At 48.1% G+C, this 14761-nt stretch overlaps 2 protein-coding genes across 2 annotated transcripts; one reads left to right on the forward strand and one right to left on the reverse strand.

Annotated features, from left to right (window-relative positions):
• Positions 1-1717: 1717 nt before the first annotated feature.
• mzt1 (mitotic spindle organizing protein 1) lies at positions 1718-3640 on the reverse strand. The gene is made up of 3 exons (XM_064963933.1): positions 3388-3640; positions 2913-3058; positions 1718-2332 (listed from the first exon to the last, which is right to left on the reverse strand). Exons 1-3 carry the CDS (start codon positions 3440-3442, stop codon positions 2318-2320), a joined length of 216 nt encoding a protein of 71 aa, XP_064820005.1. The 5' UTR covers positions 3443-3640; the 3' UTR covers positions 1718-2317.
• An 85-nt stretch (positions 3641-3725) lies between these two features.
• LOC135537928 (protein aurora borealis-like) lies at positions 3726-14744 on the forward strand. The gene is made up of 10 exons (XM_064963939.1): positions 3726-3805; positions 4120-4287; positions 5011-5117; positions 7951-8081; positions 8221-8331; positions 8632-8894; positions 11286-11442; positions 11699-12282; positions 12580-12720; positions 14008-14744. The coding sequence occupies exons 2-10, from the start codon at positions 4135-4137 to the stop codon at positions 14029-14031; spliced, it is 1671 nt and encodes a 556-aa protein (XP_064820011.1). The 5' UTR covers positions 3726-3805; positions 4120-4134; the 3' UTR covers positions 14032-14744.
• Positions 14745-14761: the final 17 nt, after the last annotated feature.

Consider the following 14761-nt stretch of genomic DNA (forward strand, 5'->3'; position numbering starts at 1 on the left):
AATAGTGAAGACATCACAACTATGAAATAACACACATGGAATCATGTAGTAAACAAAAAAGTGTTAAACAAATCAAAATATATTTTATATTTGAGATAGTTCAAAATAGCCACCCTTTGCAGGGTAGCCTAGTGGTTAGAGCGTTGGACTAGTAACCGGAAGGTTACAAGTTCAAATCCCTGAGCTGACAAGGTACAAATCTGTCGTTCTGCCCTTGAACAGGCAGTTAACCCACTGTTCCTAGGCCGTCATTGAAAATAAGAATTTGTTCTTAACTGACTTGCCTGGTTAAATAAAGGTAAAATTAAAAATTATTCTACAATGCAGAAAATGGTCAAAATAAAGAAAAAAAACCTTGAATGAGTAGGAGTGTCCACACGTTGACTGGTACTGTATGTACAAATGCAATAGCAGAACATAAGAAAGCTGCCACATCAATGTTACACTGAATTAATTAGTTAAGTTGTTATTAAACGTTATACCCTATTGTCATTTTATATTATTAGTTATATTCATTCCAATTAAGATTTTTTTTAATGAATTAAAAACAACTATTGAAAACCTTTTGATCCTGAATGAAATTTTAAAGACTGCTGGGATTTAAAACCTTGCATTATTCAAATCATATTTAGTGCAATTGTACATCATGGATTGTATTGATAAGGAACAAAGAGCAAAGAAAATGAATGTGCAGGTGAGTTAAAAAGAGGGACTTTATATCAAATCTCTTCACAGTGTGGATATTAATGGTGACACCATTCCCCCAACATATTCTATTAAAATAAAAACAACTTGACTTAGATTTTCAGTATTACTTACTAAAGAATGTCTAAATTAAACTGATTAAATGGATTTTAACACTCTTGTGTGAAACCCTATGGCACAATCTGCTACCGGGGTAACTGGCACAATCTTCTACCGGGGTAACTGGCACAATCTGCTACCGGGGTAACTGGCACAATCTGCTACCGGGGTAACTGGCACAATCTGCTACCGGGGTAACTGGCACAATCTGCTACCGGGGTAACTGGCACAATCTGCTACCGGGGTAACTGGCACAATCTGCTACCAGGGTAACTGGCACCGCAGGCACTTTAAAACACCCCTTTCCTAAAAACATGAAATAACTAAACTAAAAAAATAGCCATTTATTTCCCTTTATAGTTTATTCGCCAAAGCATGACCTTCATCCACATACAATGTTTTCTCCAAATGTAGCTTTTTTTGTGTCAGCAATTAGACATTGTTCTTAGGGGGGGGGGGCTAGTTACCCACTAGTTCCCTACCTCCTTCGTTCTTAATACTTGTGCAGAGACATTTTCCTGAGATCTCCAATTGAAAGATATTTAACTAGGCAAGTCAAGAACAAATTCTTATTTCCAATGACGGCCTACCCCGGCCAAACCGTGTTGCTCTATGAGTCTCCCAATCACAGCCAGTTGTGATACAGCCTGGAATCGAACCAGGGTCTGTAGTGACACCTCTTGCACTGAGATGCAGTGCCTTAGACCGTTTGCGCCACTCAGGAGTCCAGGTGTCCTTGTCAGAGAATTCCTCAACAGAAGAACATTGGAGACAGACGACGTGGAGGATATAGTATCTACACTTATTTATGACTCTTTAAATTTAACTCGGTAGAACTTTTCTACTGGTAAACTGGACAGTACTTCTGAATTATCATGATCTCATGAGTAAGTAAAGAAACACTGCCACCTGGTGGATATAAAATGCAACTACTTTTAATATTGAGTTCCATCCATCATTGACAATCCTGGACACTTCGAGAGAGAGAAAAAAATAACTTTGACATGCCCGACATTGAAGGAAAAAAAACGGACATTAAATTCATATAAAACTACACACAATTCGCAATAAATAAGACTTTTTTTTTTTTACACATCCAAAAAGCCATGAAGGAATTGAAAACAACCCATCATTGTAGCACTGTGTGATGATGGGGAGTGCCAATCATTAGGTTTCCTTCAGTCAGAAGAAAGACGACTGAACTGACAATCTATATGATTGAGGGAGGGAGGGATACTGAAACATTGGATATCAGGGCATTGCAGTCACTCATATTGTCAGATTGCACACCAAGCTGATGACAGGAACACAAGGAGAATTGGCCACTGATGTTGCCAGACCAAATGTTAAACACACACCATATTTCTTCAAATGAAGCCAGGGATCAAATCCAGAGGCACGAGGAATAGGTCAGGGAAATAGACGCTCACTATTTGGCAATATTGTGAAACTTGGACTGCGTGAAAAGACTTCCGCTCAGCAGAACTGCTTTGTTGGGATCAGTCTCAGATTTTCAGTTGTCAGAGGCCTGGAACAGAAGGCAGACAAATATTGGCATATTTTTTACACATTAAGTTTGTGACAACAGGTGCAACATGCGACAGTTGTGAGGCAGAGATGGAGGTATCTAGATCCAGTCAGAAAAAAATCTAGCCTATCAGATTGAAGCATAATGGACTCATTAAAACAGTGGGAGTTATGTGAAGGATAACCACAGCAATTGACCTTGTCCTGTACAGAGCAGAGTCTAATACAGGGCTCTCCAACCCTGTTCCTGGAGAGCTACCGTCCTGTACAGAGCAGAGTCTAATACAGGGCTCTCCAACCCTGTTCCTGGAGAGCTACAGTCCTGTACAGAGCAGAGTCTAATACAGGGCTCTCCAACCCTGTTCCTGGAGAGCTACCGTCCTGTACAGAGCAGAGTCTAATACAGGGCTCTCCAACCCTGTTCCTGGAGAGCTACCGTCCTGTACAGAGCAGAGTCCATTTAGTCCTATTGAGTCTCTATAGCTGGGCCCACGGGACAAACTTGGTCCAGACAACATTTGGATCTCAAAAGTGTGTCCGTTCTGTAAGCACCTATCCCTGACCCCTGAACATGGCCTTACTTTTAGTGAATCGGAGGCTTTACGTAGCTCCTTGATGACAGAGGACAGGGCCTCTGGGTTGATGCCCTGCTCACACAGCCTGACACAGATAGACAGAGACTCCATGTCCAGTCCTGTGTTCAATAGCCTAGAGATCTCCAGCAGCACTTGTGGGGAAAAGTAGGAGAGAAAATAATAGCATGAAATTGGCACCATAGCTACCCATTGTCTGGCACATAACGAGCTTTGTGGTTTAAATCATGTCGCCTTTCAAGATAAGTGTCTTCACTAATACTGTTGTGTGGTGGATTGTTGCCATGGGTACAGAACGAAATGTGATAAATAGCTAGCTAGCTAAAGTTACCTAGCTAACTACCTTACTGTCAAGCCAATCTTGAGGCATTGCTTTCAATAATGTGTCACATTTGTAAAACACATATCTAGGTTCTACAACAGACATTATCATAACCTAGCAAGCTAACGTTGGCTAACTCACCATCCATCGTTTCTCGGACAGCATTCATGTTGTTAGCATTAGCACTGCTAGCCATGATCAGTTCGTGTGGGACCTCCGAGATTAACTCAACAGCAACTTCAACAGTTCAAGCTGATTTACAAAAATACATCTACTAACACAACCCCGTCATTTGGATACATTAGAAATAGTACATTTGTTGATAAAGTCTACCATGAGTATATACTTTGCTAGTTAGCTTACTAACGACCAGACAAGCGAAAGGAAGTGACGTCGATGTAAATTTGGAGCGTTCTGAAATCTTCAATCTGATTGGTTATCAGGCACTTCCTGTTAATTTCTATTGGTCAATGGGGGTTGTGGGAAAATTGAAATTAACGTTTGAAACAACTGACTCTGGAACCTTATTTTGGTTGTGTTGAAAACTTCTGCAGCTGCTGTAAGTATCAGGGCTCCAATATAAAATAACATATCGAGTAGATCTATCAAATGAACCTCTCAGAATAGTTGCCGAAGCCTTAGCTAGCCAGGCATTTAACGAAACGTTTGGGATAGCTAGTATGTACTAGATTGTGGGACCAACAGCCAGCTAAGTTTAGCTAACGTTAGCTAGCTACTCTTTCACGTAAGTAAGGTTTGTTCTCTTGATAGTATTACAGTAATTGTTTGGCTTTCTCTAGTACTTAGATTAGCATACTATTTATACTGGATCAAAGCTGATTAATGTTTGAATTCCTGCATCAATGGGTTCAGGTTTGTGGTCAGACTATGGGAGATCTTCCAGATGTCCAGATCACTCCTGAGACTCCAGGGAGGGCAGCGATCCGTAACCCCTTCGAGAGCCCCAACGACTACCATCGCCTGCAAGAATCCGTGGTCCCCAGCCCCTCTGTCTTCAAGTCCTCCAAGACCTCCGGAACCGTAAGTGTAAACCTACACTGAGTGTACAAAACATTGAGTTGCATTGCCTTTTGACATCAGAACAGCCTCAGTTCGTCGGGGGTATGGACTACAAGGTGTAGAAAGCGTTCCACAGGGAAGCTGGCCCATATTGACTCTAATGCTTCCCACAGGTGTGTCAAGTTGGCTGGATGTCCTTTGGTTGGTGGACCATTCTTGATACACACAGGAAACTGTTGAGCGTGAAAAACCCAGCAGTGGTGCAGTTCTGGCCACCCTCAAACAGGTGCCCCTGGCACCTACTACCATACCCCGTTCAAAGGCACTTTAATCTTTTGTCTTGCTGATTCACCCTCTGAATGGCACATATACACAATCCATGTCTCAATTGTCTCAAGGCTTATAAATCCTTGTTTAACCCATCTCCTCCCCTTCATCTTCACTGATTGAAGTGGGTTTAGAAAGAGACTTCAATAAAAGATCATAGCTTTCACCTGGTCAGTCTGTCATCCTAATCTTTTGTACACATTTATGGTCCGGTCTCATACATATCTTGTGTAGTTCACCCACTTCAATAGCCTGAAGGACATGATCAGCAAGTCAGTTAATGTTTGTCTCCTTCAGAAGTCCTGTCATTGTCCTCTTGTGAACGTAATCACCCTGTTTTACAGAGCCACCTAGTGATGTTCCTTCAATCACTACCTGAATTGTTATTTTCAATGTTTTCTTGATCATTGTTTTCAGACACCAGCCAAGTTTAAATGGGACATAGATGAGATGTCTAGCCTGCTTCCTGTGGACATAGATGCTGAGGATATCCACCGCCAGTCCTTGTACCTCAGTCAGACCAGGTGAGGAACTAGTAACCAGTCCTTGTACTGCAGTCAGACCAGGTGAGGAACTAGTAACCAGTCCTTGTACCTAGGTCAGACCAGGTGAGGAACTAGTAACCAGTCCTTGTACCTCAGTCAGACCAGGTGAGGAACTAGTAACCAGTCCTTGTACCTAGGTCAGACCAGGTGAGGAACTAGTAACCAGTCCTTGTACCTAGGTCAGACCAGGTGAGGAACTAGTAACCAGTCCTTGTACCTCAGTCAGACCAGGTGAGGAACTAGTAACCAGTCCTTGTACTGCAGTCAGACCAGGTGAGGAACTAGTAACCAGTCCTTGTACCTCAGTCAGACCATGTGAGGAACTAGTAACCAGTCCATGTACCTAGGTCAGACCAGGTGAGGAACTAGTAACCAGTCCATGTACCGAGGTCAGACCAGGTGAGGAACTAGTAACCAGTCCTTGTACCTAGGTCAGACCAGGTGAGGAACTAGTAACCAGTCCATGTACCTAGGTCAGACCAGGTGAGGAACTAGTAACCAGTCCTTGTACCTAGGTCAGACCAGGTGAGGAACTAGTAACCAGTCATTGTACCTCAGTCAGACCAGGTGAGGAACTAGTAACCAGTCCTTGTACCTCAGTCAGACCAGGTGATGACTAGTAACCAGTCCTTATACTGCAGTCAGACCAGGTGAGGAACTAGTAACCAGTCCTTGTACCTAGGTCAGACCAGGTGAGGAACTAGTAACCAGTCCTTATACTGCAGTCAGACCAGGTGAGGAACTAGTAACCAGTCAATGTACTGCAGTCAGACCAGGTGAGGAACTAGTAACCAGTCCTTGTACCTCAGTCAGACCAGGTGAGGAACTAGTAACCAGTCCTTATACTGCAGTCAGACCAGGTGAGGAACTAGTAACCAGTCCTTGTACCTCAGTCAGACCATGTGAGGAACTAGTAACCAGTCCATGTACCTAGGTCAGACCAGGTGAGGAACTAGTAACCAGTCCTTGTACCTAGGTCAGACCAGGTGAGGAACTAGTAACCAGTCCTTGTACCTAGGTCAGACCAGGTGAGGAACTAGTAACCAGTCCTTGTACCTAGGTCAGACCAGGTGAGGAACTAGTAACCAGTCCTTGTACCTAGGTCAGACCAGGTGAGGAACTAGTAACCAGTCCTTGTACCTAGGTCAGACCAGGTGAGGAACTAGTAACCAGTCCTTATACTGCAGTCAGACCAGGTGAGGATCAGACCAGGCGAGGAACTAGTAACCAGTCCTTGTACCTCAGTCAGACCAGGTGAGGAACTAGTAACCAGTCCTTGTACCTAGGTCAGACCAGGTGAGGAACTAGTAACCAGTCCATGTACCGAGGTCAGACCAGGTGAGGAACTAGTAACCAGTCCTTGTACCTAGGTCAGACCAGGTGAGGAACTAGTAACCAGTCCATGTACCTAGGTCAGACCAGGTGAGGAACTAGTAACCAGTCAATGTACTGCAGTCAGACCAGGTGAGGAACTAGTAACCAGTCCTTGTACCTCAGTCAGACCAGGTGAGGAACTAGTAACCAGTCCTTATACTGCAGTCAGACCAGGTGAGGAACTAGTAACCAGTCCTTGTACCTCAGTCAGACCATGTGAGGAACTAGTAACCAGTCCATGTACCTAGGTCAGACCAGGTGAGGAACTAGTAACCAGTCCTTGTACCTAGGTCAGACCAGGTGAGGAACTAGTAACCAGTCCTTGTACCTAGGTCAGACCAGGTGAGGAACTAGTAACCAGTCCTTATACTGCAGTCAGACCAGGTGAGGATCAGACCAGGCGAGGAACTAGTAACCAGTCCTTGTACCTCAGTCAGACCAGGTGAGGAACTAGTAACCAGTCCTTGTACCTAGGTCAGACCAGGTGAGGAACTAGTAACCAGTCCATGTACCTAGGTCAGACCAGGTGAGGAACTAGTAACCAGTCAATGTACTGCAGTCAGACCAGGTGAGGAACTAGTAACCAGTCCTTGTACCTCAGTCAGACCAGGTGAGGAACTAGTAACCAGTCCTTATACTGCAGTCAGACCAGGTGAGGAACTAGTAACCAGTCCTTGTACCTCAGTCAGACCATGTGAGGAACTAGTAACCAGTCCATGTACCTAGGTCAGACCAGGTGAGGAACTAGTAACCAGTCCTTGTACCTAGGTCAGACCAGGTGAGGAACTAGTAACCAGTCCTTGTACCTAGGTCAGACCAGGTGAGGAACTAGTAACCAGTCCTTATACTGCAGTCAGACCAGGTGAGGATCAGACCAGGCGAGGAACTAGTAACCAGTCCTTGTACCTCAGTCAGACCAGGTGAGGAACTAGTAACCAGTCCTTGTACCTAGGTCAGACCAGGTGAGGAACTAGTAACCAGTCCTTGTACCTAGGTCAGACCAGGTGAGGAACTAGTAACCAGTCCTTATACTGCAGTCAGACCAGGTGAGGAACTAGTAACCAGTCCTTGTACCTAGGTCAGACCAGGTGAGGAACTAGTAACCAGTCCTTGTACCTAGGTCAGACCAGGTGAGGAACTAGTAACCAGTCCTTGTACCTCAGTCAGACCAGGCGAGGAACTAGTAACCAGTCCTTGTACCTCAGTCAGACCAGGCGAGGAACTAGTAACCAGTCCTTGTACTGCAGTCAGACCAGGCGAGGAACTAGTAACCAGTCCTTGTACTGCAGTCAGACCAGGCGAGTAACTCTGACCAGGTTAAGGTTAACAATGCACACAAGAGAAATGGGGAGCACTTTGAAATAGAACCGCTGCTGAGAGGTTGAGGGTATTGGTTTATTGGTCTGGTGACAGCTTTGTTTTTTTTGAAAACATCCAGGATGGATTCTGACATCGAGGAGAAACGTCAGAATGCCATTGAGCAGTTTTTCACTAAAGGCGCCATTGTGCCGTCGCCATGGACCGAACCAACAAGCAAACAGAAATCAGCACAGATGCACTTTGGGAAGAGTAAGTGAATCCAATGAGTTGGAGTTGAGTCGCTTTTCACTCAACACACACACACACATTATAGTGTTTTATTTCCTGAGTAACTGTTATGTTCAGCCATTTCTATGGATGTTAAATGTGTAAGTGCTTCTATCTTCAGGTTCCATGTCCCCACTGATACTAGAAGAGCCACTACCAACTAAAACAACCACAGTAGGCTGCCAGACAGTCCTGTCCTTACCTGTGGACTTCCACCTGGACAAAATATTAGGTAAACCTTTGCACGTCCGTGAACACGTCCGTGTCCGTGAACACTCCATACACGTCATATTTATCTATTTAGATAAAACTTCTCAGGTCTCAAATAACCTCTGTCTGTCTCTGTGTCTCTGTCTCTGTGTCTCTGTCTGTCTGTCTCTCTCTCGTCTGTCTCTCTCTCGGCTGTCTGTCTGTCTCTGTGTCTCTGTCTCTGTGTCTCTCTCTGTCTGTCTCTCTCTCGTCTGTCTCTCTCTCTCGGCTGTCTGTCTCTCTCTCGTCTCTCTCTCTCTCGGCTGTCCCTCGCCCACCCCAGGAGAATACTACAGATTGAAGGAGGTGTCTCAGCAGGATCAGGTTCAGGAGACCCTGAGCTCCTCGTCTCTGAGACGGAAGTTGTTTCTGGATGGCCAAGGGAGTGGCTCGGAGTCCTCCAGCCCCCCCAGCCCAGAAGGAGGAGGGGGGGAGGGAGAGCCCCCTGGGGGAGAAGGGGGAGGGGATAGAGATTTCCTCTCACCCATGAGCGCCTCTCCTCTGTCCTGCCCGTTGTCTGGCATGTCTGCCCTGACCCCCTCCACTGTAAGTGTGCCACCATTCAATGTCAATGGTGTCTGACCAGTGTGTACAATTACAGTTTAAGGGAAACATGCAGCAAGTGTGGTTTGTTGCTTTGGTTCTAAGCATGGGTTGTTATTATCACAGGGCTGCCCAATCCTTTTCCTGGAGAGCTGCCATCCTAAAGGTTTTCACTGGGTCGGGTTAGTTACAACTGGGGTTGGAGTGAAAACCTACAGGAGGGTAGCTCTCCGGGAACAGGGTCGGAGTGAAAACCTACAGGAGGATAGCTCTCCGGGAACAGGGTCGGAATGAAAACCTACAGGAGGATAGCTCTCCGGGAACAGGGTCGGAGTTAAAACCTACAGGAGGATAGCTCTCCAGGAACAGGGTTGGAGTTAAAACCTACAGGAGGGTAGCTCTCCAGGAACAGGGTTGAAGTGAGAACCTACAGGAGGGTAGCTCTCCAGGAACAGGGTCGGAGTGAAAACCTACAGGAGGGTAGCTCTCCAGGAACAGGGTCGGAGTGAAAACCTACAGGAGGGTAGCTCTCCGGGAACAGGGTTGGAGTGAAAACCTACAGGAGGGTAGCTTTCCGGGAACAGGGTTGGAGTGAAAACCTACAGGAGGGTAGCTCTCTGGGAACAGGGTCGGAATGAAAACCTACAGGAGGGTAGCTCTCCGGGAACAGGGTCGGAGTGAAAACCTACAGGAGGGTAGCTCTCTGGGAACAGGGTCGGAGTTAAAACCTACAGGAGGATAGCTTTCCGGGAACATGTTTGGAGTGAAAACCTACAGGAGGGTAGCTCTCCGGGAACAGGGTCGGAGTGAAAACCTACAGGAGGGTAGCTCTCCGGGAACAGGGTCGGAGTGAAAACCTACAGGAGGGTAGCTCTCCGGGGAACAGGGTCGGAGTGAAAACCTACAGGAGGGTAGCTCTCCGGGAACAGGGTCGGAGTGAAAACCTACAGGAGGGTAGCTCTCCGGGAACAGGGTCGGAGTGAAAACCTACAGGAGGGTAGCTCTCCGGGAACAGGGTCGGAGTGAAAACCTACAGGAGGGTAGCTCTCCGGGAACAGGGTCGGAGTGAAAACCTACTGGAGGGTAGCTCTCCGGGAACAGGGTCGGAGTGAAAACCTACAGGAGGGTAGCTCTCCGGGAACAGGGTCGGAGTGAAACCTACAGGAGGGTAGCTCTCCGGGAACAGGGTCGGAGTGAAAACCTACAGGAGGGTAGCTCTCCGGGAACAGGGTCGGAGTGAAAACCTACAGGAGGGTAGCTCTCCGGGAACAGGGTCGGAGTGAAAACCTACAGGAGGGTAGCTCTCCGGGAACAGGGTCGGAGTGAAAACCTACAGGAGGGTAGCTCTCCGGGAACAGGGTCGGAGTGAAAACCTACAGGAGGGTAGCTCTCCGGGGAACAGGGTCGGAGTGAAAACCTACAGGAGGGTAGCTCTCCGGGAACAGGGTCGGAGTGAAAACCTACAGGAGGGTAGCTCTCCGGGAACAGGGTCGGAGTGAAAACCTACAGGAGGGTAGCTCTCCGGGAACAGGGTCGGAGTGAAAACCTACAGGAGGGTAGCTCTCCGGGAACAGGGTCGGAGTGAAAACCTACAGGAGGGTAGCTCTCCGGGAACAGGGTCGGAGTGAAAACCTACAGGAGGGTAGCTCTCCGGGAACAGGGTCGGAGTGAAAACCTACAGGAGGGTAGCTCTCCGGGAACAGGGTCGGAGTGAAAACCTACAGGAGGGTAGCTCTCCGGGAACAGGGTCGGAGTGAGAACCTACAGGAGGGTAGCTCTCCGGGAACAGGGTCGGAGTGAAAACCTACAGGAGGGTAGCTCTCCGGGAACAGGGTCGAAGTGAAAACCTACAGGAGGGTAGATCTTCGGGAACAGGGTTGAAGTGAAAACCTACAGGAGGGTAGCTCTCCGGGAACAGGGTTGAAGTGAAAACCTACAGGAGGGTAGCTCTCCGGGAACAGGGTCGGAGTGAAAACCTACAGGAGGGTAGCTCTCCGGGAACAGGGTCGAAGTGAAAACCTACAGGAGGGTAGATCTTCGGGAACAGGGTTGAAGTGAAAACCTACAGGAGGGTAGCTCTCCGGGAACAGGGTCGAAGTGAAAACCTACAGGAGGGTAGATCTTCGGGAACAGGGTTGAAGTGAAAACCTACAGGAGGGTAGCTCTCCGGGAACAGGGTCGAAGTGAAAACCTACAGGAGGGTAGTTCTCCAGGAGCAGGACAGCTCTGCTATAGCAGATGCTATATTCCTTCTAAAGTGGTACTGTGTATAACATCTAGGAGGGAATCTGTGTGAGGAAGAATCACAAAGGATTTCAAATAAAGACGTTAACCACTTGTTTTCTCTCTTGCTGTTTTAGTGAGACGTTGTCTCTCTCTCTCTTTGTTTCAAAGGGTCTTTTCTCGTCCAGCCCTATCCAGGGTCGTTACCGAACCTACAGCCTGGGAAGTGTCCCCAGCCCCCTGTGCCCTGAGCGGTCTTCTCCTGCTGGTTTCCAGTCCCCTGCCCTGTCCCCCATCGGGCCACAGTTCACACAGACACCCATAGCAGGTACACGAGTCTGTTAAAGGGGTGTTTTATGTCCTAATCGGCATAATGTGTCTTAAATGTTCTGTTATACAATACAAGCTGCTGCGTCTTTGGAGACGGTATCTATGGAGACGGTATCTATGGAAACTGACTGAATATGTCTGTGCAGATTTGCACAGTCATCTTTTACGGACCTGTTGAGTCAAGTCATTAGGTGAAAAGTATCCATGTTGTTGGTCGTTTGAGTGATGCCGTGATTGTCTTTCTTGTCGAGGAGAGAGGAGGAAGTTGAGCTTCGTGACCCCTGGAGGTGTTCCCCTGGACATGGACATCAACTCCTGTACAGAGAGCCCCTACGTAGACGGCTGTTCCCCCATCCGCTTCTGCTCTTCCCTCCAGCCCCCGGGCCGGACCCAGGTCAACCCTCAGCTCAGACCCGGAGCCCGCTGCTGGGCCTCACCCCCAACCATCTCCCCCAACCCTTCCCTCCTGGACCAGGGCGATATATGTCCTTCTCCTTCACTACCACCCATGGAGATGGGCTCCTGTTCCCCCTCTACGGTGCCGTGTGTACCCGGGACCAGTGGGGGTCTGCTGGGGATGGGGAGGCTGTGTGAGGGGGGTTCGGGGATGGACCAGCCTCTGTTGGACTCAGTGAAGATGGAGGAGGAGGAGAACGGCGAGGTGGAAGTGGACCTCCCTGTGGAAGAGGAGGAGGAGGAGGAAGGAGGTGTGACCCCTGTTGGTGTCCGGTTGACCAGCTCCCGTGTGGGGGCGAGCGTGATGGCAGCGGAGGCGTCTCATATGTTTGTGTCTCTGCTCGCTGAAGGAAGCAGCATCCCTTATGATAACAGCATGCAGGTCTGTATCCTGAGGGCCGTCTACTGACTAAACCGCTCGAATCACAACAGAATAAACCTCTAACAAGCTGGACACCAGTTTAACATTTCGGAAAAGGCATTTTCATGTTTATAACAAAAAAATTGGAAGAGTTACACTGACATGTATGTTACACTGACTGTGTTTTTGACACATTTTTTGCACTAAAGTGTTATTGGGTTGAATGTACACAGATAGATCACGTACTTTGACTTCTTCTTATATTTTTGATGACCATGTTAATGGGAGTGATTTGAACTGCCTGTTTGCTCTGTGTAGGTGGACAGCGGGTACAACACATACGCTGGCACCGCCAGCCTGATAGATGCCATGAGTTCAGACAGCCAGAGTAAGGAGTCGTTTGACACAGCACACATCCCCGACGAGGTCTTCCCTCACAGCAGACACACGAAGACCAAGGTAACGGAACCCACAGCAGACACACCGAGGTAACGGAACCCACAGCAGACACACCGAGGTAACGGAACCCACACCGAGGTAACGGAACCCACAGCAGACACACCGAGGTAACGGAACCCACACCGAGGTAACGGAACCCACACCGAGGTAACGGAACCCACACCGAGGTAACGGAACACACACCGAGGTAACGGAACACACACCGAGGTAACGGAACACACACCGAGGTAACGGAACCCACACCGAGGTAACGGAACCCACAGCAGATGCACTGAGGTAACGGAACCCACAGCAGACGCACTGAGGTAACGGAACCCACAGCAGACGCACTAAGACCAAGGTAACGGAACCCACAGCAGACGCACTAAGACCCAGTCTAAGTTCAGCAGTCTGACGGCCTGGGGGTAGAAGCTGTTCAGCAGTCTGACGGCCTGGGGGTAGAAGCTGTTCAGCAGTCTGACGGCCTGGGGGTAGAAGCTGTTCAGCGGCCTGGGGGGTAGAAGCTGTTCAGCGGCCTGGGGGTAGAAGCTGTTCAGCGGCCTGGGGGTAGAAGCTGTTCAGCGGCCTGGGGGTAGAAGCTGTTCAGCGGCCTGGGGGTAGAGGCTGTTCAGCGGCCTGGGGGTAGAGGCTGTTCAGCGGCCTGGGGGTAGAGGCTGTTCAGCGGCCTGGGGGTAGAGGCTGTTCAGCGGCCTGGGGTAGAAGCTGTTCAGCGGCCTGGGGGTAGAGGCTGTTCAGCGGCCTGGGGGTAGAGGCTGTTCAGCGGCCTGGGGGTAGAGGCTGTTCAGCGGCCTGGGGGTAGAGGCTGTTCAGCGGCCTGGGGGTAGAAGCTGTTCAGCGGCCTGGGGGTAGAAGCTGTTCAGCGGCCTGGGGGTAGAAGCTGTTCAGCGGCCTGGGGGTAGAAGCTGTTCAGCGGCCTGGGGGTAGAAGCTGTTCAGCGGTCTGGGGTAGAAGCTGTTCAGCGGCCTGGGGGTAGAAGCTGTTCAGCGGCCTGGGGGTAGAAGCTGTTCAGCGGCCTGGGGGTAGAAGCTGTTCAGCGGTCTGGGGTAGAAGCTGTTCAGCAGTCTGGGGGTAGAAGCTGTTCTGGAGACTTTTGGTCCCAGACTTGGTCCTCCAGTACCTCTTGCTGTGTGGTAGCAGAGAGAATAACTTGGGTTGCTGGAGTCTTTGACAATGTTTAGTGCTTTCCTCTGACACCAAAATTGCATGGTATTTAATTTGTGAGTTTACACATTGCTAAACCATGATTGACGTGGTACAGCTTATGGAGAATATTCTTTTGTTTTCCAGACTGTTTTTCCTCAACACCATTGAGTGAGCTGATTGGAGGAGAACACAAGGAAGCCCCTCCCACCTTTAACCTCCCAGCTGAAGCCAATGATGATGATTTGCCATGTTTTAAAGCGGCCGTGTTGGGGTGTATTCATTAGTCGGATTCTGTTGGAAACCCTTTACTCTAGAAATGGAACCTACCTGAATTTGTCCAATAGAAACAAACTGTTGCCAAACGCTTTTGTTTAGAGTGAATCGTGTACTGAATACACCCCGGCAAAATGACAATGTTTCGATGCCGCCATTCGCACAAATGAACCTTGAAATGAATTCCTATTGGCACTAGCTATCCCTCATAGTGGAGTTGAAATGGCAGCCTATATAGTGCACTACTTTGGAGCCCTGTGGGCATTGGTCAGTAGTGCACTATATAGGGAATAAGGTGCTATTTTGGAAAACTTAGTGTTGACGTGAACAAGGGACTGATGAAACTTGACTTTCAGTTATGTATTTATACATTTTATATTCTTGTTGATTGTGAATTTAGCATTTATTTTTAATCAGTTAAACAATTACGGGAATGTGAATTGTGATAAAGGCTTTTTATTGTACATTTTGTTAAACAAATATTTATAACTGCAGAGCTCCCCTTTAAACAAGGCCACCATCTGAACAGCTGATTAAATGACGTGTTTATTGAATGAGTGTAACGTTCTGACTAGACCACTGAGCCACATTAAACGTTGTACAACTGGGCTACTCTTCATTTTCC

This window comes from Oncorhynchus masou, unplaced genomic scaffold (genome assembly GCF_036934945.1).
Source record: "Oncorhynchus masou masou isolate Uvic2021 unplaced genomic scaffold, UVic_Omas_1.1 unplaced_scaffold_873, whole genome shotgun sequence".
Taxonomy (NCBI): domain Eukaryota; kingdom Metazoa; phylum Chordata; class Actinopteri; order Salmoniformes; family Salmonidae; genus Oncorhynchus; species Oncorhynchus masou.